Source organism: Camelus bactrianus, chromosome X (genome assembly GCF_048773025.1).
Source record: "Camelus bactrianus isolate YW-2024 breed Bactrian camel chromosome X, ASM4877302v1, whole genome shotgun sequence".
Lineage (NCBI taxonomy): Eukaryota > Metazoa > Chordata > Mammalia > Artiodactyla > Camelidae > Camelus > Camelus bactrianus.
This window is the reverse complement of record NC_133575.1, coordinates 56,391,761-56,416,864: the sequence shown is the minus strand read 5'-3', so window position 1 is coordinate 56,416,864 and position 25,104 is coordinate 56,391,761. Positions and strand designations below refer to the sequence as shown.

The 25,104-nt window shown below is 34.5% G+C and overlaps 1 protein-coding gene across 2 annotated transcripts in view; it reads left to right on the top strand.

Annotated features, from left to right (window-relative positions):
* FAAH2 (fatty acid amide hydrolase 2) overlaps positions 1–25,104 on the top strand; it is a 191,875-nt gene that overhangs the window by 91,276 nt on the left and 75,495 nt on the right. Inside the window, exon 5 of one of the 2 annotated variants that reach the window (XM_010949977.3) lies at positions 3,091–3,210. The exons of the other annotated variant lie outside the window; for it this stretch is intronic. Within the exon in view, the coding sequence (XP_010948279.1) occupies positions 3,091–3,210 (120 nt within the window). The remainder of the gene's footprint in view (positions 1–3,090; positions 3,211–25,104) is intronic. 2 annotated transcript variants of the gene reach the window in all.

Here is a 25,104-nt window from a genome sequence, read left to right as displayed (position 1 = left end):
CCCGATACAATTTAGGTTTTCTTAAGTTTATTGAGACTTGTTTTGTGGACCAATATGTGATCTATCCTGGATAATGTTCCCTGTGTACTTGAAAAGACTGTGTATTCTGCTGCTTTTGGATGGAATGTATATGTTTCTTTCTTTCTCATCTGATCCAATGTGACATTTAAGGCCAGTATTTTCTTATCGATGTTCTGTGACGAAGATCTGACCCTTGCCATAAGTGGGGTGTTAAATTGTTCTATTATTATTGTGTTATTGTCAATTTCTCCTCTTATGTCTGTTGTTATTGCTTTTGTATTTAGATGCTCCTATGTTGAGGGCATACATACTCACAATTACTATATCTTTGCTTGACCCCTTAATCATTATGTAATGTCTTTCCTTATCTCTTGTTATGGTCTTTGTTTAATGTCTAACTTATCTGATATGAGTATTTGTACCCCAGATCTTCTATGTTTCCATTTACATGGAATATCTTTTTCCACCTCTTCATTTTCAGTATATGTTACTGACAAGTATATACTCTTTGCCATTTTCTTAATTGTTTTTGTAGGTCATTTTAGTTCCTTTCTTCTTCTTTTAAAAACTTTGCTTTTTTTAGTTTTATGCTAGGATTCCTTTATCTTTTTGCATATGTATCTATTATTGATTTTTGAATTTCGGTTGTCATTGTGTTTATATGTTACAATCTGTTTACATGTATATGTATATGATTGTTTTAAGTGACTGATCTCTTAAATTCAAATGCATTTTAGCAATCCTGTATTTTTGCTGCCCCATTTGCCACATTTAACCTTTCTGACATTATAGTTCAAAATTTTTTGTTTTGCATATCACTAAACTTCTTTTTTTAAATTGATTTATAGTCATTTTACAATGTTGTGTCAAATGCCAGTGTAGAGGACAATTTTTCAGTTATACATGAACATATATATATATATTCATTGTCAGTTTTTTTCTCTGTGAGCTACCATAAGATCTTGTATATATTTCCCTGTGCTATACAGTATAATCTTGTTTATCTATTCTACAATTTTTAAATCCCAGTGTATCTGTTCCCAAACCCCCTTGGCAACCCCAAGTTTATATTCTATGTCTGTAAGCCTATTTCTGTTTTGTATTTATGCTTTGTTTGTTTATTTGTTTGTTTTAGATTCCACATATGAACAATCTCATATGGTATTTTTCTTTCTCTTTCTGGATTACTTCACTTAGAATGACATTCTCCATGAGCATCCGTGTTGGTGCAAATGGCATTATGTTGTCAGTTTTTATGGCTGAGTAGTATTCCATTGTATAAATGTACAACTTCTATTTATCCACTCATCCATTGATGGACATTTAGGCTGTTTCCATTTCTTGGCTATTGTAAATAGTGCTGCTATGAACACTGGGGTGCATGTGTCATCCTGAAGTTGGGTTCCTTCTGGATATAAGCCCAGGAGTGGGATTCCTGGATCATATGATAAGTTCCTTTTGAGGAATCTCCATACTGTTTTCCACATTGGCTGTACCAAACTGCATTCCCACCAGCAGTGTAAGAGGGTTCCTCTTTCTCCACAGCCTCTCCAGCACTTGTCATTTGTGGATTTTTGAATGATGGCTGTTCTGACTGGTGTGAGATGATACCTCGTTGTTGTTTTGATTTGCATTTCTCTGATAATTAGTGATATGCAGCATTTCTTTTTCATGTGCATATTGATCATTTGTATGTCTTCCTTGGAGATTTGCTTGTTTTGGTATTTTGCCCATTTTTGGATTGGGTTGCTTGGTTGTTTCTTATTAAGTCGTATAAGCTGCTTATATATTCTGGAGATCAAGCTTTTGTCAGTTTCATTTGCAAAAATTTTTCCCATTCCATAGGTCATCTTTTTGTTTTACTTATGGTTTCATTTGCTGTGCAGAAGCTTGTAAGCTTCATTAGGTCCCATTTGTTTATTCTTGCTTTTATTTCTATTCCTTGAGTAGAGTGTTCTAGGTGAACATTTTTGAGATGTATGTGAGATAATGTTCTGCCTATATTTTCTTCAAGGAGGTTTACTGTATCTTGTCTTATGTTTAAGTTTTTGATCCATTTTGAGTTGATTTTGTGTATGGTGTAAGGGAGTGTTCTAGCTTCATTACTTTACATGCTGCTATCCAGTTTTCCCAATACCATTTGCTGAAGAGAGTGTCTTTATTCTATTGTATGTCCTTGCCTCCTTTGACAAAGATTAGTTGACCAAAACTTTGTGGGTTCATTTCTGGGCACTCTATTCTGTTCCATTGGTCTATATGTCTTTTTTTTGTACCAATACCATGCTGTCTTACTGCAAATATACATGATTTTGCTACTTTTACTTTATCCTATCTACTAGCTTTATACATGTTCGATCTACTACCTTAAATTTATATTTGCCTTTACTAGTATGATTTTTTTCTTTCATAATTTTCATATTTCTAGTCATGGCCTCTCTTTTCCACTTAATGAAATCTAACATTTCTTGCAAAGTTGATTTCATGGTGTTTAACACTTTTACATTTTGCTTCTCTGTAAAACTTTTGATTTCACCATCAAATCTGACCAAAAGCCTTGCTGTGTAGAGTATTACTGGTTTTTCCTTTTCATCACTTAAATATATTGTGCCCCTTCCTTTTGGTCTGCAGAATTTCTGCTGAAAAATCAGCTGACCATCTTATGGAAGCTCCCTTACACTTAAATAGTCACTTTTATCTTGCTGCTTTAAAATTTTTCTCTTTATCTCTGTTACTATTTTTATTAGTGTTTCTTGGTGGGGTGATAGTCTCTAGATTGATCCTGTTTGGATCTTTTTTTTCCTTCCTGGACCTGGATGTCTGTTTCCTTTCCCAGATTAGGGAAATTTTCAGCTATTATGTCTTCAAATGAGTTCTCTTCAACTTTCCCACTCTTTTCCCCTTCTGGGACACCTATAATACAAACATTAGTAAACTTAGTATTGCCTGAGAAGAAGAAGCTCACTTCCATGTAAAGATCCAAAAGTTTAAAAATGAAATTATGGTAAAAGTTATTCCATGAAAATAGTAATAGTTTATTTATCTGAAAGGAATATTTTGCATTTCCTGTAGGTGGTGAGGGCTGTACCCTGGCAGCTGCCTGCTCTGTGATTGGTGTGGGCTCTGACATTGGTGGCAGCATTCGTATGCCTGCATTTTTCAATGGCATATTTGGACACAAACCTTCCCCAGGTAGGTTCTACTTTCATTAATTTAGAGTAATGCAGAAATTTCATACACAGCTGCATAATATTACTTACAATCATAAACTTGGTTATTATATATTTCTCTATATATATATTTTAAAAGAGAATAGATACTGTTTATAACACAAACTGTGTGCTAATTACTGTACAAGTTTTCTCCTAAAACTAATTTTATTTAATTTCGATAGCAACTCTTTCAGGAAGAAATGGGTTTTTGTTGCCAAATTTGTGCCAGGCACATTGTGCTGCTGATATTTATGCCAAAGATTATATGTGTGATGTGTGTGTATAAACACACACATGCAAGATAGTAGATGCCAATTTCTTTACGTGTGTTTCTAGTGTGTGCACACACATAAACACAAGCAATTTCTTTTATGTTAAAAATAGGATCATAATTTATATAATTGTAATTACATTTTCACCCACTAGATTTTATATCAGCATTTTTCTATGACTTTAAAATGAATTGAAAGAACATAGTGAGTGCATATGTATCATATGTATGCCCTACAATTTAGCCAACTTATTTTATCATGTAGGATGTAAGTGTTAGTTTCACATTTTTAATTTTTTATATTATTTTTTAATTAAAAATTTTATTGAGTTAGAGTTAAATTCCAGGGTAGAGCAAGATTTTTCAGTTATACATGAACATACATATATTCGTTGCCACATTATTTTTTGATGTGAGCTAACACAAGATAATGTATGTATTTTCCTGTGCTGTAGAGTATAATATAGTTTACCTATTCTACATATGCCTGTCAGAATCTATAAATTTTGAAGTCCAAGACTGTCCCTTCCCAAACCTTTCCCACTTGGAAACAGCAAGTTTGTATTCTATGTCTATGAGTCTGTTTCTCTTTTGTATTTATGCTTTCTTTCTTTCTTTTCTATTATTTTCTTTTAGATTTCACATAAGAGCGATCTCGTATGGGATTTTACTTTCTCTTTCTGGCTTAATTCACAAAGAATGAAATTCTCCAGGGAAATCCGTGTTGCTACAAATGGCATTATGTTGTCAATTTTTAATGGCTGAATAGTATTCCACTGCATAAATGTACCAAATCTTCTCTATCAAGTCATCTATCGATGGACATTTAGCCTGTTTCCATGTCTTGGCTATTGTAAATAGTGCTGCCATTAACATTAGGGTGCAGGTGTGTTTTTGAAGTAGGGATCCTTCTGTATATATGCCCAGGAGTAGAATTACTGGGTAATATGGTAAGTCTACTCCTAGTCTATTGAGGAATCTCCAAACTATTTTCCACAGTGGCTGCACCAAACTGCACTCCCACCAGCAGTGTAGGAGGTTTCCCTTTTTCCCACAGCCTCTCCAGCATTTGTCATTTGTAGACTTTTGAATGATGGCCATTCTGGCTGGTGTGAGGTGATAACCTCATGGTAGTTTTGATTTGTAGTTCTCTGATAATTAGTGATATTGAGCAGTTTTTCATATGCCTATTGATCATTAGTATTTCTTCCTTGAAGAATTTCTTGTTAAGTTCTTTTGCCCATTTTTGGATTGGGTTGTTTGATTTTTCTTATTAAGTCATACGAGCTGCTTATATATTCTGGAGATCAAACTTTTGTCGGTTTCACTTGCAAAAATTTTTTTCCCATTCCGTATGTTGTCTTTTTGTTTTACTTATGATTTTCTTTGCTATGCAGAAGCTTGTAAATTTCATTAGGCCCCACTTGTTTTTCTTGCCTTTATTTCTATTGCTTCTGTAGTCTGCCCTAGGAGATTATTTTTGAGATGTATGTCAGACAATGTTTAGCCTATGTTTTCATCTAGAAAGTTTATTGTATCTTGTCTTATGTTTAAGTCTTTGATCCCTTCTTTTTTTTTTTTAACATTTTTTATTGATTTATAATCATTTTACAATGTTGTGTCAAATTCCAGTGTAGAGCACAATTTTTCAGTCATTCATGGACATATACAAACTCATTGTCACTTTTTTTCTCTGTGAGTTATCATAACATTTTGTGTATATTTCCCTGTGCTATACAGTGTAATCTTGTTTATCTATTCTACAATTTTGAAATCCCAGTCTATCCCTTCCCACCCTCCACCCCCCTGGTAACCACATGTCTGTATTCTCTGTCTGTGAGTCTATTTCTGTCCTGTATTTATGCTTTGTTTTTGTTTGTTTGTTTGTTTTTGTTTTTTAGATTCCACATATGAGCGATCTCATATGGTATTTTTCTTTCTCTTTCTGGCTTACTTCACTTAGAATGACATTCTCCAGGAGCATCCATGTTGCTGCAAATGGCATTATGTTGTCGGTTTTTATGGCTGAGTAGTATTCCCTTGTATAAATATACCACCACTTCTTTATCCAGTCACCTGTTGATGGACATTCAGGCTGTTTCCATGTTTTGGCTATTGTAAATAGTGCTGCTATGGACATTGGGGTGCAGGTGTCATCCTGAAGTAGGGTTCCTCTGGATACAAGCCCAGGAGTGGGTTTCCTGGCTCATACAGTAAGTCTATTCCTGGTCTTTTGAGGAATCTCCACACTGTTTTCCATAGTGGCTGCACCAAACTGCATTCCCACCAGCAGTGTAGGAGGGTTCCCCTTTCTCCACAGCCTCTCCAGCATTTTTCATTTGTGGATTTTTGAATGACAGCCATTCTGACTGGTGTGAGGTGATACCTCATTGTAGTTTTCATTTGCATTTCCCTGATAATTAGTGATATTGAGCACTTTTTCATGTGCTTTTTGATCATTTGTATGTCTTCCTTGGAGAATTGCTTGTTTAGGTCTTCTGCCCATTTTTGGATTGGGTTGTTTATTTTTTTCTTATTGAGTCGTATGAGCTGCTTATATATTCTGGAGATCAAGCCTTTGTCGGTTTCACTTGCAAAAACTTTCTCCCATTCCGTAGGTTTTCTTCTTGTTTTACTTCTGGTTTCCTTTGTTGTGCAGAAGCTTGTAAGTTTCATTAGGTCCCATTTGTTTATTCTTGCTTTTATTTCTTCTAGGAGAAAACTTTTGAAATGTATGTCAGATAATGTTTTGCCTATGTTTTCCTCTAGGAGTTTTATTGTATCTTGTCTTATGTTTAAATCTTTGATCCCTTTTGAGTTTATTTTTGGATAAGGTGTAAGGGAGTGTTCTAGCTCCATTGATTTACATGCTGCTGTCCAGTTTTCCAAACACAATTTGCTGAGGAGACTGTCTTTATTCCATTGTATACTCTTGCCTCTTTGTCGACGATCAGTTGGCCAAAAGTTTGTGGGTTCATTTCTGGGTTCTTTATTCTGTTCCATTAGTCTATATGTCTGTTTTTGTACCAATACCATGCTGTCTTGATGACTGTAGCTCTATAGTATCGTCTGAAGTCTGGGAGAGTTATTAATCCAGCCTGTTTCTTTTACTGCAGTAATGCATTGGCAATTCTAGGTCTTTGATGGTTCCATTTAAATTTTATTATGATTTGTTCTAGTTCTGTGAAATATGTCCTGGGTAGTTTGATAGGGATTGCATTAAATCTGTAGATGGCCTTGGGCAGTGTGATCATTTTAACAATATTGATTCTTTCAATCCAGGTGCATGGGACATCTTTCCATTTTTTAGAGTCTTCTTTAATTACCTTCATCAATGTTTTAAGTTCTCTGTGTATAATTCTTTCACCTCCTTGGTTAGATTTATTCTTAGGTATTTTATTACTTTGAGTGCTATTTTAAAGGGGATTGTTTCTTTACTTTCTTTTTCTGTTGATTCATCATTATTGTAAAGAAATGCAACTGATTTTTGAACATTAATCTTGTAACCTGCTACCTTGCTAAATTCTTCAATCAGATATCATAGTTTTTGTGTGGACCTGTTATGGTTTTCTATATATGATAACATGTCATCAGAATATAGTGACACTTTTACCTGTTGTTTTCCTATTTGGAACATTTTATTTCTCTCTTTTGCCTGATTGCTGTAGCTAGGACTTCCAAGACTATGTTGAATAGGAGTGGTGATAGTGGGCATCCTTGACTTGTCCCAGATTTTAGTGGGAAGCTTTTGAGTGTTTTCACCATTGAGTACTATGCTGGCTGTAGGTGTGCCATATAAAGCTTTTTATTATGTTGAGATATGTTCCCTCTAACCCCACTTTGTGAGAGGTTTTAGCATAAATGGGTGTTGAATCTTATGAAATTCTTTTTCTGCATTATTGAGATGATCATGTGGATTTTGTCCTTTCTCTTGTTAATGTGGTACATTACATTGACTGATTTGCATTTGTTGAAAGACTCTTGTGTCTCTGGGATGAACCCCACTTGGTCATGCTGTATCATCTTTTTTATGTGCTGTTGGATTCTATCTGCTAATATTTTGGTAAGGATTTTTGCATCTATGTTCATCAGTGTTATTGATCTGTAGTTCTCTTTTTGGTAGTGTCTTTGCCTGGTTTTGGTATCAGGGTGATGGTGGCTTCATAGAATGAGTTTGTTATTATTCCCTTCTTTTCAATCTTCTGGAAGAGTTTGAGTAGGACTGGTATGAGTTCTTCTTTCTGTGTATTGTAGAATTCCTCCGTGAAGCCGTCTGGTCCTGGACTTTTATTTGTAGGGAGGTTTTTTATTGCTAATTTGATTTCATTTCTAGTGATCAGTTTGTTCAAGTATTCAGTTTCTTCTCGGTTCATTCTTGGTGGACTGTATGTTTCCAGACATTTGTCCATCTCCTCTATGTTATCCATTTTGTTTCCATATAGTTTTTCATAATTTTCTTATATGATATTTTGTATTTCTATTTTATTTAGTTTCTCCATTTTCCTTTGTTATTTTGCTGATTTGTCCTCTCCCTTTTTTCTTCCTTGTGAGTTTTGCCAGAGATTTTTCGATTTTATTTACTTTTTCAAAACACCTGGTTTTGGTACAATTTTTTCTATTTTTTAAAATTCTAATTTGTTTATTTGTTCCATAATCTTTATTATTTCCTTCCTTCTGCTGCCTTTTGGGGTTTTGTGCTCTTCTTTTTCTAATTATTTAAGCTGGTGTGTTTGATTGTTTATTTGAGTTTTTTTTTTTGTTTTTTGTAAAGTCCTGTACTTCTATAAACTTCCCTCTTAGCCCTGCCTTTGCTGTGTCCCATGAATTTTTTATGGTTGTCTTTTTGTTTTCATTTGTCTCAAGGTAATTTTTAATTTCAACTTTAAGTTCATCATTGACAGGCTGTTTTTTTAATAGCATTTTGTTTAATCTACATGCGTTCCTTTTTTTTCTCCTTTGTTTCTCTGTATTTGATTTTATAGTTACATGGCATTGTGGTGATTAAAGATGCTTGAGATAATTTCTGTCTTCTTCAAATTATTGAGGCTTCTTTTGTGCCCAAGTACATCATCACTCCTAGAAAATGAAGTACATGATCACTCCTAGAAAATGTTCCATGTGCACTTGAAAAGAACATATATCCTATTTTTGGGAGGTGTAACTCTTTGAAAATATGACCAAATCTAGTTTTTCTATTGTATTATTTAATTTCTCTGTTACCTTATTTATTTTCTGTTTGGAAGATTTGTCTAGTGATGTTAATGTGGTGTTAAAACCTCTGACAATTATTGTATTCCTATCAACATCCCCCATTATCTCTGTTAATAAAGGTTTTATGAACATAGGTGCTCCTGTATTGGGTGTTTATATGTTAACAAGTGTAATATCCTCATCTGGTATTACTCCTTTAATCATTATAAAGTGTCCTTCTGTATCTTTATGGCCTTTTTTTTAAAGTCTATTTTGTCTGAAATTAGTACTTCTACCCCTGCTTTCTTGGCATTTCCATTTGCATGGAATATTCTTTGCCATCCTTCCCTTTCAATTTATACGTGTCCTTCTCCCTAATGTGGGTTTCTTGTATGCAGCATATTGAAAGTTCATCCTTCATTATCCAGTAGGAGACTCTATGTGTTTTGACTGGAGTCCATTTTCATTTACATTCATTAATGATAGATGTGTGTTTATTGCCATTTTGAACATATTTTTGCAGTTGATTTGGTATTTCTTCTTTGTTTCCTTCTTCTTCCTTTTGTGATCTGGTAATTTTCTTTGTATTATCTTGGATTTAATTTAGTTTTCTTGACTCCTTTGTAATTTTTTGTCTTGTGGTTACCCTTTTATTATGTCTATTAACTCATTATTATAACTGTTTTTATTAAACTGATAGGAATATAATCTTAAACCCATCCTATGGAGAACAAAAATTTTTAAAAGAAAGAAGGAAAAAAAAAACACTCAGTATTTTCTTGCTTCCTTCTCCTACTCTTAATGATTTAGATATCTTCTTTTACAATTTCATGTTTATTTTATTTCTAATTGTTGGTAGTTGTTACCTTTCCAGTTTTGAGTTTCTTATTTCTGTAGCATCCTGCTTCTTTTCTCTTTAGGATATATCTTTCAATATTTCTTTTAGCATGGGTTTAGTGTTGCTAATCTCCTCTAGTTTTTTCCTGTCTGTGATTTTTTTTTATCTCTTCTTCTATTCTAAAAGATAGCCTTGCCGGATAAAGTTTCCTAGCCTGCATCTTTTTTTTTTTTTTTTCCATTCAGGAATTTGAATATATCCTGCCACTTCCTTCTGGCCTGTAGTGTTTGTGTATATAAATCAGCTGAGTGCCTTATTGGGATTTCCTTGTAACTCACTCTTTACTTTTCTCTTGCTGCCTTTAGGATCATTTCTTTATCCTTTCCTCTGGCCACCTTCATTATTATATGTCTCAGTGTGGGCCTGTTTGGATTCTTCCTGTTTGGGACCCTCTGAGCTTTCTGTACTTGTATATCTGATTCCTTCTTTAAGTCTGGGAAATTTTGAGTCATAATATCTTCTAATACCTTTTCAATCCCCTTTGTTCTTTCTCCCCCTTCTTGGAACCCTATTATGCATAGATTGGCATGCTTTATATTATCTCATAATTCCCTTATGTTGCTTTCATTGGTTTTCCTTTGTTTTTCTCTCAGCTCTTCTGCTTGTGTGCTTTCTGTTGTCCTGTCTTCTAAGTCACTTATTCTTTCATCTGCATTGTTTATCCTGCTTTTTTACAGCCTTTAGATGAGCTCTCATCTCAGCAAATGAGTTTACCAATTCTACTTCGCTCTTCTGTTTAGCTTCAACTACATTTTTGACATATTTTCTATTTCTAGATGCTATCTCTTTTAGTTACTTCCATACTTTGATCACTCCTTTTTTGAAATCTTGATCTAGGAGGCCATCAATGTGTATTTCATTGATTGTTCTTTCAGGGGATTTCTCTTGCTATCTTAATCGGGAATGTGTCTTCTGCTTCTTCATCTTGCTCATAACTCTCTGGCACTGTGACTTATGGAGTATCAGTTATCTATTTTGGTCCTTAAGGATTTAATTTACTTATCTATCTATCTAATACCTATACAGGAATAAAATTTAAAAAAATGAGAAAGAGAAGTTTAAAAGAAAGGAGAAAAAAGGTTTGAAAACATTGTATAATCAATAATATAAGAGCAATTTGAATAAGACTAGTAATCTCCAGGAGCATCCATGTTGCTGCAAATGGCATTATGTTGTCGGTTTTTATGGCTGAGTAGTATTCCATTGTATAAATATACCAGATCTTCTTTATCCAGTCACCTGTTGATGGACATTTAGGCTGTTTCTATGTTTTGGCTATTGTAAATAGTGCTGGAGAATGTCATTCTAAGTGAAGTAAGCCAGAAAGAGAAAGAAAAATACCATATGAGATCGCTCATATGTGGAATCTAAAAAACAAAAACAAAAACAATCAAACAAACAAAAACAAAGTGTAAATACAGGACAGAAATAGACTCACAGACAGAGAATACAGACTTGTGGTTACCAGGGGGGTGGGGGGTGGGAAAGGATAGCCTGGGATTTCAAAATTATAGAATAGATAAACAAGATTATACTGTATAGCACAGGGAAATATACACAAAATGTTATGATAACTCACAGAGAAAAAAAAGTGACAATGAGTGTGTATATGTCCATGAATGACTGAAAAATTGTGCTGAACAATGGAATTTGACACAACATTGTAAAATGGTTATAAATCAATAAAAAATGTTATTCAAAAAACATATAAACAATAAAAAAAGCCTTAAAAAAAGACTAGTAATCGAGTTGAAACCCTTTTAAAAACATCTTTAAAAAAGGCAAAATGAGCAAAAAACAATATTTGAAATCTGTATATAATCAATAACAGGAGATCAAAACCAGGAGAAATGAAAATGAAATCATTTTAATTTTTAAAAATAATAATAAAATATTTTAAAAGGTTTATAACTGGAAGCATACACAATTGTTTAAGAAATAAAAATTAAAAATATAATAGAAAATAGAACACATAAAGCAAGGTAAAATAAAAAGGGAATTTTAAAGACAGGAGAAAAAAGTTTGAAAACAGTGTATAATCAGTAATAGAAGAGCAAGTTGAAGTAGGATAGCAATTGATTTGTGACGTCTTTTAAAAGCCTTTAGAAATGGAGAAACAGTAAAATAAACCATTTGAAACCTATGTTTACTCAATAACAGAAGATCAAAACCAAGAGAAATAAAAGTGAAATGAGGTTTATTTTTTAAAAATAGTATTACTAAAAATATTTTAAAAGAAATATTTAAGTGGAATCAAAACTGGTAGCATATATAATTGTTTAAAAAGTAAAAATTATAAAGGTAATTGAAAATAGAACATATAAGAACAGATTAAAAATTAATTAATAAATGGTGTGTGTTCTCATGGAGACTGTGCACTGTTAATGATTTTAGATCGATGTCTTTATCTCTTTGCTGTGTTTCACAAACTCAGCTTGTTGTTTCCAGTGGCTCTCCATTGGCGCCCTCGTCTGTGCAGTTCCCAGTGCCTGTTGGCAAGCAGATTGTGTCCCCTCCCAACACGGGGTCAGGTGCTACTCTTCTTCATGTTGGGTGGGCGGGTCACTCCCCTTCCCGATGAAATAGTCAGATGCTGTGCTTCGGCAAGGTAGGCGGGTGGATCACGCCCCCAGCCAGCACCTTGGTCAGGTGCTGTGTTCCTGCTAGGAAGTTGGGTGGCCCCCTGCCCTATCTGGGCTCTGGTCGCTCCCCTGCTTTGTGCAGCTACCTGCTGCACTCCACGTCTGTGATCCATAGGCAGGCTCAAGGAAGACTGTGGAACAGCCCCGACACTGCTCTGAGCCAAAATTCAGCTCCTTGTTTGTCTTGGTGGAGCAAGTTCTCAGAAGTACCAGGGCAGAAAGTTCCTATCTGCCTCTGGCTGTAAACAAGTCTCCATCTGGCCTTTGAGGCTGCTAAGCCCTTATGTAGTATTCAGGTTTCGACCCAATCCCAGCTTTGGTGCTAATCGCCGGATGATATGGCGGCTGTGCCTGAGCCCCGCCTCTCTTCACCCGAAAGCCTTTTGCGGGTTTTCAGAGATGGGGGCAGGGCACATCAGCCGTATTGTTTTATGTAGTGCCCAGGTTGTTTTATCCTGTGTACCCACTCATCCATGGTATGCAGCACCCTACAGTCTCCTGGGGCTACCTCAGTGCAACTGCCCTAGTCCTCCGCCCTGCTCCGACAGCCTGTCCTGTCCCCCATCTGCTGGCTTATGTCTCGGTCTGGGTGTCACAGGGACCCTTTTTCTACTTTAAACTTAGTTCTGTTGGTCAAGGGGTGTTCTGTACAGATCCGAGCCTCAGAGTCTCCCCCTCAGTCCCGCTGACCTCTTCGTTGGATAGGGGGAGACCCAGTGAATGAGTGCTATTCCTCCTTTGCCACTCCCCCTCTGCAACACTGGTCCCACAGTGTTTTGCTTTTTCTTCTTTCTTTTTTCTTTTTCTGCTACTAGATTCTTGGTGTCTGTGTCTTTTGACGAGGGTGATGTTCTGTCGGAGTTAAGCAGGTGTTCTTGTTGGCTGAGTGGGTCCGTGGATGTGAGTTTTGGTGTATTTGTGGGAGAGGGTGAGCTACCAGTGTCTTTCTACACTGTCATCTTGGCCCCCCCTACATATTTTTTAATGTTATTTTGAATTAAGTTTTATTTATTTCTTTTTTAGATGTATCGCTATTATTGTGTAGAAATAAAAAAGTTTCTGTATGTTGGTTTTATATTTTGTAACATTACTGAAAACTTTGATTAGCTCCAACAGTTTTCTGATGAAGTCCTGGGGATTTACTCTATGTAAGATCCTACTACCGGCCAGTAGCAACAATTTCACTTCTTCCTTTCTGACATGGAAACTTATTATTGTGTTACTTGCCTAATGGGTCTAATTGTACTTCAAGTACTATATTAACTACAACTGATGAGAATAGGCATCTTTGTCTTGTTTCTCACCTTAGTGGAAAAATTTCTAATTTTTTACCATTGATTATGTTATGTTATGTGAGTTTGTTGTATATAGCCTTTACTATATTGAAGTATGTTACTTATATAACTAATCTTATGAGAGTTTTTCCAAGTTTTACTGAGATATAATTGACATAGAGCACTGTGTAAGTTTAAAGTGTATTACATAACGATTTGACTTACAAACATCATGAAATGATTACCACAAGAAGTTTATTAACATTCATTATCTCATATAGATACAACATTAAAGAAATAGGAAAATAATTTTTATAATGTTGAGGACACTCAGGATTTGCACTCTTAACAACATTCATATATAATGTACAGTATTGTTAATTATATTTGTCATATATATTGCCTCCATAATACTTCTTTATCTTGTAACTAAAATTTTCTACCATTTGATTATCTTCATCTAATCCTCCCTTCCCCCAACTCCCAACTCTGGTAGCTACACATCTGATATCCTCTATGAATTTGTTTGCTTTGACATATAATTGACCTACAACATTATGTTAGTTCCTAGTATGCAACAAGGTAATTTAATATCACTATATAATTCAAAATGATCATCATGATAAATCTAGCTGTCATTTGTCACCATTCAAATATATTATGTAATTTTTGACTATTTTCCTTACACTTTACATTTTGTACTGTGACATATTTATTTTGTAACTGAAAGTATGTACTTCTTAATTTCCCTCATCTATTTATCCATTCTCCAAACACCTCTCCACTAGCAACTAACTGTTTTCCATATCAATTACTCTGTTTCTGTTCAGTTAAGTTTGTTCATTTGTTTTGTTTGTTAGATTTTACATAAAAGTGAAATCATACAAATTTTGTTTTCCAAGTCTCACTTATCTCACTTAACATAATATCCTCAAGGATCATCAATGTTTTCTTTTTTTAATCAAAACAATTTTTATTGATTTATAATCATTTTACAATGTTGTGTCAAATTCCAGTGTAGAGCACAATTTTTCAGGTATACATGAACATATATATATTCATTGTCATATTTTTCTCTCTGTGAGCTACCATAAGATTTTGTATATATTTCCTAGTGCTATACAGTATAATCTTGTTTATCCATTCAACAATATCAAAACCCCAATCTATCCATTCCCAACCTCCGCCCCCTTGGCAACCACAAGTTTGTATTCTATGTCTATCACTCTATTTGTGTTTTGTATTTATGCTTTGTTTGTTTGTTTTTAGATTCCAAATATGAGCGATCTCTTATGATTTTTTTCTTTCTCTTCCTGGCTTACTTCACTTAGAATGACATTCTCCAGGAGCAACCATGTTGCTGCAAATGGCGTTATATTGTCGGTTTTTATGGCTGAGTAGTATTCCATTGTATAAATATACCACCACTTCTTTATCCAGGCATCTGTTGATGGACGTTTAGGCTGTTTCCATGTCTTGTCTATTGTAAATAATGCTGCTATGAACATTAGGGTGCAGGTGTCATACTGAAGTAGGGTTCCTTCTGGATATATGCCCAGGAGCAGGATTCCTGGGTCATAGGGTAAGTCTATTCCTAATCTTTTGAGGAATTTCCATACTGTTTTCCACAGTGGCTGCACCAAACTGCATTCCCACAGCCTCTCCAGCATTTGTCATTTGTGGATTTCTGAAGGATGGCCATTCTGACTGGTGTGAGGTGATGCTTTATTGTAGTTTTCATTTGCATTTCTCTGATAATTAGTGATATGGAGCATTTCTTCATGTGCCTATTGATCATTTCAATATCTTCCTTGCAGTATTGATTGCTTAGGTCGTTTCCCCATTTTTGGATTGGGTTGTTTGGTTGTTTTATATTAAGTCATATGAGCTGCTTATATATTCTGGAGATCAAGCCTTTGTCGGTTTCATTTGCAAAAGTTATTTCCCATTCCATAGGTTGTCTTTTTTTTTACTTATGGCTTCCTTTGCTGTGCAGAAGCTTGTAAGTTTCATTAGGTCCCATTTGTTTATTCTTGCTTTTATTTCTATTGCTTGAGTAGATTGTTCTAGGAGAACATTTTTGAGATGTATGTCAGATAATGTTTGGCCTATATTTTCTTCTAGGAGGTTTATTGTATCTTGTCTTATGTGTAAGTCTTTGATCCATTTTGAGTTATTTTGTGTGTGTGGTGTACGGGAGTGTTCTATCTTCATTGCTTTACATGTTGCTGTCCAGTTTTCCCAACCATTTGCTGAGGAGACTGTCTTTGTTCCATTGTAAATTCTAGCCTCCTTTGTCAAAGATGAGTTGACCAAAACTTTGTGGGTTCATTTCTGGGCTCTCTATTCTGTTCCATTGGTCTACATGTCTGTTTTGGTACCAATACCATGCTGTCTTGATGACTGTAGCTCTATAATATTGTCTGAAGTCTGGGAGAGTTATTAATCCAGCCTGTTTCTTTTACTTCAGTAATGCTTTGGCAATTCTAGGTCTTTCATGGTTCCATATAAATTTTATTATGATTTGTGCTAGTTCCGTGAAATACGTCCTGAGTAATTTGATAAGGATTGCAATAAATCTGTAGATTGCCTTGGGCAGTGTGACCATTTTAAGAATATTGATTCTTCCAATCCAGGAGCATGAGATATCTTTCCATTTTTTAAGTCATTTTGAATTTCTTTCATCAATGGTTTATACTTTTTTTGTGTATAATTCTTTCACCTCCTTGGTTACATTTTTTCCTAGGTATTTTATTACCTTGGGTGCTATTTTATAGGGGATTGTTTCTTTACTTTCTTTTTCTGTTGATTCCTCATTAGTGTAAAGAAATGCAACTGATTTTTGAACGTTAATTTTGTAACCTTCTACCTTGCTGAATTCTTCAATCAGCTCTAGTAGTTTTTGTGTGGACCTTTTAGGGTTTTCTATATATAGTAACATCGTTGACATATAGTGAAACTTTTACCTCTTCTTTTCAATTTGGATCCCTTTTATTTCTCTCTCTTGTCTGATTGCTATGGCTAGGACCTTCAAGACTATGTTGAATAAGAGTGGTGATAGTGGGCATCCTTTTCTTGTCCCAGATTTTAGTGGGAAGCTTTTAAGTTTTTCACAATTGAATACTCTGTTGGCTGTTGGTGTGTCATATTTAGCTTTTTATTATGTTCAGATATGTTCCCTCTATAATCGCTTTGGTGAGACTTTATATCATAAATGGGTGTTGAATCTTATCAAATGTTTTTCTGCATCTATTGAGATGATCACATGGATTTTGTTCTTTCTCTTGTTGATGTGATTTATTTCGTTGATTGATTTGCATATTTTGAACCACCCTTGTGTCTCTGGGATGAAACCCACTTGGCATGATGTACAATCTTTTTTATGTACTTCTGGATTCCATTTGCTAGTGTTTTGGTGAGGATTTTGCTATCTGTGTTCCTCAGTGATATTGGCCTATAATTCTCTTTTTTGGTAGTGTCATTGCCTCATTTTGGTATCAGGATGATGGTGGCTCCACAGAATGAATTTGGGAGTATTCCCTCCTTTTCAATCTTCTTCAAGAATTTGAGAAGGACTCATATGAGTTCTTCTCTGCAAGTTTGGTAGAATTCCCCAGTGAAGCCATATTGTCCTGGACTTTTATTTGTAGGGAGGCTTTTTATTGCTAAGTCGATTTCATTTCTAGTGATCAGACTGTTGAAGTGGTCAGTTTCTTTTTGATTCAATCTTGGTGGACTGCATGTTTGCAGAAAGTTGTTCATCTCCCCTAAGTTATCCAGTTTTGTTCCATATAGTTTTTCATAATATTCTCATATGATATTCTGTATTTCTATTTTATTTGTTGTAATTTCTCCATTTTCCTTTCTATTTTGCTTATGTGTGCTCTCTCTTTTTGCTTCTTTGTGAGTTTGGCCACAGGTTTGTCGATTTTATTTATTTTTCAAAACACCAGCTTTTGGTTTTAATGATTTTTTCTATTTTTTTTTAAATCTCTATTTTGTTTATTTCCTCCCTGATCTTTATAATTTTTTACTTTGCTGCCTTTTGGATTTGTTTGTTCTTCTTTTTCTAGTTCTTTCAGCTGATGGATTAAATTCTTTATTTGAAATTGTTCTTTTATGAGGAAGGCCTATATCACTATAAACTTCCCTCTTAGCACTGCCTTTGCTGTGTCCCATAAATTTTATGTGGTTGTGCTTTCATTTTCATTTGTCTCAAGGTATTTTTTAATTTCAGATTTGATTTCCTCATTGGCCAATTGGTTTTTGAATAGCATGTTGTTCAATCTCCATGCTTTCCTTTTTTTTTTTTTCTCATTTGATTTTCAGCTGTTGATTTCTAGGTTAATGGAATTGTGGTCAGTAAAGATGCTTGAGATAACTTCTATCTTCTTAAAGTTATTGACGTTTCTTTTGTGCCCAAGTACATGATCAAACCTGGAAAATGTTCCATGTGCACTTGAGAAGAATTTATATCCTATTTTTGGGGGGTGTAATGTTCTGAAAATATACACCAAATCTAATTTTTCCATTGTATTATTTAATTTCTCTGTTGTCTTATTTATTTTCTGCCTGGAAGATCTGTGTAGAGATGTTAATACAGTGTTAAAATCTCCTACTATGATTGTATTCCCATCAATATCCCCCTATATCTTTGTTAGTAATTGTTTTATATACTTAGGTTCTCCTATATGGGTGCGCATATTTTAACGAGTTTAATGTCCTCATCTTGTATTACTCCTTTAATCATTATAAAATTTCCTTGTTTATCTTTCTTTATGGCTTTTGTTTTAAAGTCTATTTTGTCTGAATCAGTTCTGCAACACCTGCTTTTTTTGGCTTTTCCATTTACATGGAATATCCTTTTCCATCCTTTCACTCTCAATCTATATGTGTCCTTCTCCCTAAAGTGGGTCTCTTGTATGCAGCATATTGAAGTTTCTTGCTTTATTATCCAGTCTGCTACTTTATGTCTTTTGACTGGAGCATTTAGTCCATTAACATTTGCAGTAATTAATGATAGATGTGTGTTTATTGCCATTTTGAACTTATTTTTGCAGTTTATTTGGTATTTCCTCTTTGTTCCTTTCTTCTTCCTTTTGTGGGTTGGAAATTTTCCTTTGTATTATCATAGATTTTATTTAATTTTTGTGACTCCATTGTAATTTTTTGGCTTGTGGCTACCCTTTACTTTTTTTAAAATATTTTTTATTGATTTATAATCATTTTACAATGTTGTGTCAAATTCCAGTGTAGAGCACAAATTCTCAGTCATACATGAACATGCATGTATTCATTCTCACATTTTTTTCTCTGTGAGCTATCATAAAATCTTTTGTATATTTCAATGTGCTATACAGTATAATCTTGTTTATCTATTCTACATTGTTTAAATCCCCTCTATCCCATCCCACCCTTCACCCACTTTGCAACCACAAGTTTATACTCTATGTCTATGAGTCTAATTCTGTTTTGTACTTATGATATTTATTTTTGTTTTTGCTTTTGTATTTGTTTTTTAGATTCCACACATGAGCGATCTCATATGGTATTTTTCCTTCTCTTTCTGGCTTACTTCACTTAGAATGACATTCTCCAGGAGCATTCATGTTGCTGCAAATCACTTTATGTTGTCGATTTTTATGGCTGAATAGTATCCCATTGTATCAATATACGACCACTTCTTTGTCCAGCCATCCGCTGATGGACACTTAAGCTATTTCCATGGCTTGGTTATTGTAAATAATGCTCTATGAATATTGGTGTGCAGGTGTTATCCTGAAGTAGGGTTCCTTCTGGGTATAAGCCCAGGAGCGGGACTTCTGGGTCATATGGTAAGTCTACTCCTAGCCTTTTGAGGAATCTCCATACTGTTTTCCATAGTGGCTGCACCAAACTGCATTCCCACTGGCAGTGTAGGAGGGCACCCCTTTCTACACAGCCTCTCCATATTTGTCATTTGTGGATTTTTGAAAGACGGCCATTCTGACTGGTGTGAGGTGATTTCATTGTAGTTTTGATTTGCATTTCTCTGATAATTAGTGATATTGAGCATCTTTTCATGTGCTTATTGGCTATCTGTATGTCTTCACTGGAGAATTGCTTGTTTAGGTCTTTTGCCCATCTTTGGATTGGGTTGTTTGTTTGTTTGTTTCTTATTAAGTCGTACGAGCTGCTTATATATTCTGGAGATCAAGCCTTTTTTGCTTTCATTTGCAAAAATTTTCTCCCATTCCTTAGATTGTCTTTTTGTTTCACTTATGTTTCCTTTGCTGTGCAGAAGCTTTTAAGTTTCATTAGGACTCTTTTATTTATTCTTGCTTACATTTCTTCTAGGAAAAAATTTTGAGATATATGTCAGATAATGTTTTGCCTGTATTTTCCTGTAGGAGGTTTATTGTATCTTGTCTTTTGTTTAAGTCTTTGATGCATATTATTATTTTATATGGTGTAAGGGAGTGTTCTAACATCATTGCTTTCCATGCTGCTGTCCAGTGTGGCTACCCTTTTTGTAAGTCTATTAGCCCATTACTATATCTCGAACCCATCCTACAGAAAACCAAAAATTTAGAAAGGGAAAAAATACTCTATTTTCTTGTTTCCCTCTCCCACTCTTAATGATTTAGATGTCTTCTTTTACAATTTTGTGTTTATTTTAAAGGATAGCCTTGCTGAATAAAGTATCCTTGGCTGCATTTTTTTTTCATTAAGGACTTTGAATATATCTTACCACTCCCTTCTGGCCTGTAGTGTTTGTGTAGATAAGTCAGCTGAGGGCCTTATGGGGGTTGCTTTGTAACTCACTGTTTGTTTTTCACTTACTGCCTTTAGGAACATTTCTTTTTCCTTGAATCTGTCCATCTTGATTATGATTGTCTTAATATGGGTTTGTTTGGGTTTTTCCTGTTTGGGAACCTCTGAGCTTTCTGTACTTGGATATCAGATTCCTTCGATAGGTTTTGGAAGTTTTCAGTCCTGATTTCTTCCAATACCGTTTTTTTTAATTTCTTAAGAACTGTCTTATAGTTTATTTTTCTTTTTTTTGAACATTTGTTATTGATTTATAATCATTTTACAATGTTGTGTCAAATTCTAGTGTTCAGCACAATGTTTCAGTCATACATGGACATATACACACTCATTATCACATTTTTTCCTCTGTGATTCCCTGTACTATACAGTAAAATCTTGTTTATCTATTATACAATTTTGAAATCCCACTCTATCCCTTCCCACCCTCTACCCCCTGGCAACTACAAGTCTGTATTCTATGTCTATGAGTCTATTTCTGTCCTGTATTTATGCTTTGCTTTTTTGTTTGTTTGTTTTTGTTTGTGTTTTTTGTTTTTTAGATTCCACATATGAGTGATATTATATAGAATTTTTCTTTCTCCGTCTGTCTTACTTCACTTAGAATGAAATTCTCCAGGAGCAACCATGTTGCTGCAAATGATGTTATGTTGTTGGTTTTTATGGCTGAGTTGTATTCCATTGTATAAATATACCACCACTTCTTTATCCAGTCACCTGTTGATGGACATTTAGGCTGTTTCCATGTTTTGGCTATTGTAAATCTTGCTGCTATGAACATTGGGGTGCAGGTGTCATCCTGAAGTAGGGTTCCTTCTGGATACAAGCCCAGGAGAGGGATTTTTGGGTCAAACGGTAAGTCTATTCCTAGTCTTTTGAGGAATCTCCATAATGTTTTAACAGTGGCTGCACCAAACTGCATTCCCACCAGCAGTGTAGGAGGGTTCCCCTTTCTACACAGCCTCTCCGGCATTTGTCATTTGTGGATTTTTGAATGATGGCCATTCTGACTGGTGTGAGTTGATACCTCATTGCAGTTTTGATTTGCATTTCTCTGATAATTAGTGCTATTGAGCATTTTTTCATGTGCCTATTGATCAATCGTATTTCTTCCTTGGAGAATTGCTTGTTTAGGTCTTCTGCCCATTTTTGGATTGGGTTGTTTATTTTTTTCTTATTGAGTCATATGTGCTGCTTATATAATCTGGAGATCAAGCCTTTGTCGGTTTCATTTGCAAAAATTTTCTCCCATTTTGTAGGTTGTCTTTTTGTTTCACTTATTGATTCCTTTGCTGTGGAGATGCTTGTAAGTTTCATTAGGTCCCATTTGTTTATTCTTGCTTTTATTTCTACGAGGAGAAAATTTTTGAGATGTATGTCAGATAATGTTTTTGCCCATGTTTTCCTCTAGGAGGTTTATTTTATCTTGTCTTATGTTTAAGTCTTTGGTCCATTTTGAGTTGATTTTTGTATATGGTGTAAGGGAGTGTTCTAGCATCATTGATTTACATGCTGCTGTGCAGTTTTCCCAACACCATTTGCTGACAAGGCTGTTTTTATTCCATTGTATATTTTTGCCTCCTTTATCAAAGATTAGTTGACCAAAATTTTGTGGGTTCTTTTCTGGGCTCTCTATTGTATTCCATTGGTTTTCATGTTTGTTTTTGTACCAATACCATGCTGTCTTGATGACTGTAGCACTTTAGTATAGTCTGAAGTCTGGGAGAGTTATTCCTCCAGCCTCTTTCTTTCTCTTCAGTAATGCTTTGGCAATTCTAGGTCTTTGATGTTTCCTTACAAATTTTATTATGGTTTGTTCTAATTCTGTGAAATATGTCCTGGGTCATTTGATAGGGATTGCATTAAATCTGTAGATTGCCTTAGGTAGTGTGACCATTTTACAATATTGATTGTTCCATTCCAAGAGCATGGGGATCTTTCCATTTATTAAAGTCTTATTTGATTTCCTTCATCAATGGTTTATAGACTTCTGTGTAAAATTCTTTGACCTCCTTGTTTAGATTTATTCCCAGATATTTTATTACTTTGGGTGCTATTTTAAGGGGATTGTTTGTTTACTTTTTTTTTCTGTTGATTCATCATTAGTGTAAAGAAATGCAACTGATTTTTGAATGTTAATTTTGTAACCTGCTAGTTTGCTGAATTCTTCAATCAGCTCTTGTAGTTTTTGTGTGGAACTTTTATGGTCTTCTATATATAGTAACATGTCGTCAGCATATAGTTACACTTTTACCTCTTCTTCTCCAAATTGGATCCCTTTTATTTCTCTCTCTTGCCTGATTGCTGTGGCTAGGACTTCCAAGACTATCTTGAATAAGGGTAGTGAAAGTGGGCATCCTTGTCTTGTCCCAGATTTTAGTGGGAAGCTTTTGAGTTTTTCACTGTTGAGTACTATGCTGGCTGTGTTTGTCATATATAGCTTTTATTATGTTGAGATATGTTCCCTCTATACCCACTTTGGTGACAGTTTTTATCATAAATGGCTGTTGCATTTTATCAAATGCTTTTTCTGCATCGACTGAGATGTTCATGTGTTTTTTGTCCTTTCTCTTGTTGATGTGATGTATTACATTGATTGATTTGCTTACGTTCAACCACCCTTGTGTCCCTGGGATGAATCCCACTTGGTTATGATCTATAATCTTTTTTATTTGTTGTTGGATTCTATTTGCTAAAATTTTGGTGAGGATTTTTGCGTCTATGTTCGTCAGTGATATTGGCCTATAATTCTCTTTTTCTGCAGTGTCTTTGCCTGGTTTTGGTAACAGGGTGATGGTGGCTTCATAGAATGAGTTTTAGGCTTCATTTGTCTCAATAATATTCCCTCCTTTTCAATCCTCTGGAAGATTTTGAGAAAGACTGGTATGAGTTTTTCTGTGTATGTTCATTAGAGTTCCCTGGTGAAACCTTCCAGTCCTGGAGTTTTATTTGTAGGGAGGTTTTTAATTGCTATTTCTATTTCCTTTCTACTGATCAGATTGTTGAATTGTTTAATTTCTTCTTGATTCATTCTTGGTGGACAATGTGTTTCCAGAAACTTGTCCATCTCCTCTAGGTCATCCAGTTTGGTTCCATATAGTTTTTCATAATATTCTCATATGATATTCAGTATTTCTATTTTATTTTCTGTAATTTCTTCATTTTATTTTCTTATTTTGCTAATTTGTGCTCTCTCTTTTTTCTTCTTTGTGAAATTTCCCAGAGGTTCGTCGATATTATTTACTTTTTCAAAAGACCAGCTTTTGGATTGGTCGATTTTTTCTGTGGTCTTGATAATCTCTATTGTGTTTATTTCCTCCCTGATCTTTATAATTTCCTTCCTTCTGCTGCCTTTTGGGGCTTTTTGTTCTTCTTTTTCTAATTAATTCATCTGGTGGGTTAAATTGTTTATTTGAGACTGTTTTTCTTTTTTGAGTAAGGCGTGTATCACTATAAGCTTCCCTATTAGCACTGCCTTTGCTGTGTCCCATAGATTTTGAGTGGTTGTGCTTTAATTCTCATTTGTCTCAAGTTATTTTTTAATTTCAGCTTTGATTTCCTCATTGACCCTTTGTTTTATCAATAACATATTGTTTAATCTCCATGCTTTCCTTTTTTGCTGCTTTGTTTCTCTTTTGTTGATTGCTAGTTTCATGGCATTATGGTCATTAAAGATGCTTGAGATAATTTCTGTCTTCTTAAAATTGTTGAGGTTTCTTTTGTGCCCAAGTACATGATCCATCCTGGAAAATGTTCCATGTTTACTTGAAAAGAATGTATATATTAATTTTGGGGGGTGTAATGCTCTGAAAATATCCAGCAAATCTATTTTTCTATTGTAGTATTTAATTTCTCTGTTGCCTTGTTTATTTTCTGTCTGGAAGATCTGTCTAGTGATGTTAATGCAGTGTTAAAATCTCCAACTATGGTTTTATCCCCATCAATATCCCCCTTTATCTCTGTTAGTAATTGTTCTATGTACATAGTTGCTCATATATTGGGTGCATATATATTAACGAGTGTAATGTCCTCATCTTGTATCTCTCATTTAATCATTATAAAATGTCCTTCTTTATCTTTCCTTATGGCCTTTGTTTTAAAGTCTATTTTGTCTGAAATCAGTACTGCGACACCTGCTTTTTTGGCTTTTCTATTTGCATGGAATATCCTTCTCCATCCTTTCACTCTCAATCTGTATGTGTCCTTCTCCCTAAAGTGGGTCTCTTGTATGCAGCATATTGAAGGTTCTTGCTTTATTATCCAGTCTGCCACTCTATGTCTTTTGATTGGAGCATTTAGTCCATTAACATTTAGAGTAATTAATGATAGATGTGTGTTTATTGACATTTTGAACTTATCTTTGCAGTTGAATTGGTATATCCTCTTTGTTCCTTTCTTCTTCCTTTTGTGGTTTGGTAATTTTCCTTTGTATTATGATGGATTTTATTTAATTTTTGTGACTCCATTGTAAGTTTTTGCTTGTGGTTACCCTTTTTCTTAAATCTATTAGCCCATTACTATAACTATTTGTAGTAAACTGATAGTAACATGATCTCAAACCCATCCTACTGATAAAAAAATTCAAAAAAGAAAGGAAAATATATATATACTATATTTCCCTACCTTCCTATTCTACTCTCAATGATTTGTATTTCTTCTTTTATAATTTCATGTTTATTTAGTTTGTAATTGATGAGTTATCACCTTTCCAGTTGTGAGTTTCTCATTTATGTAGCATTCTGCTGCTTTTCTATTTAGAATAGCCCTTTCAATATTTCTTTTAGCATGG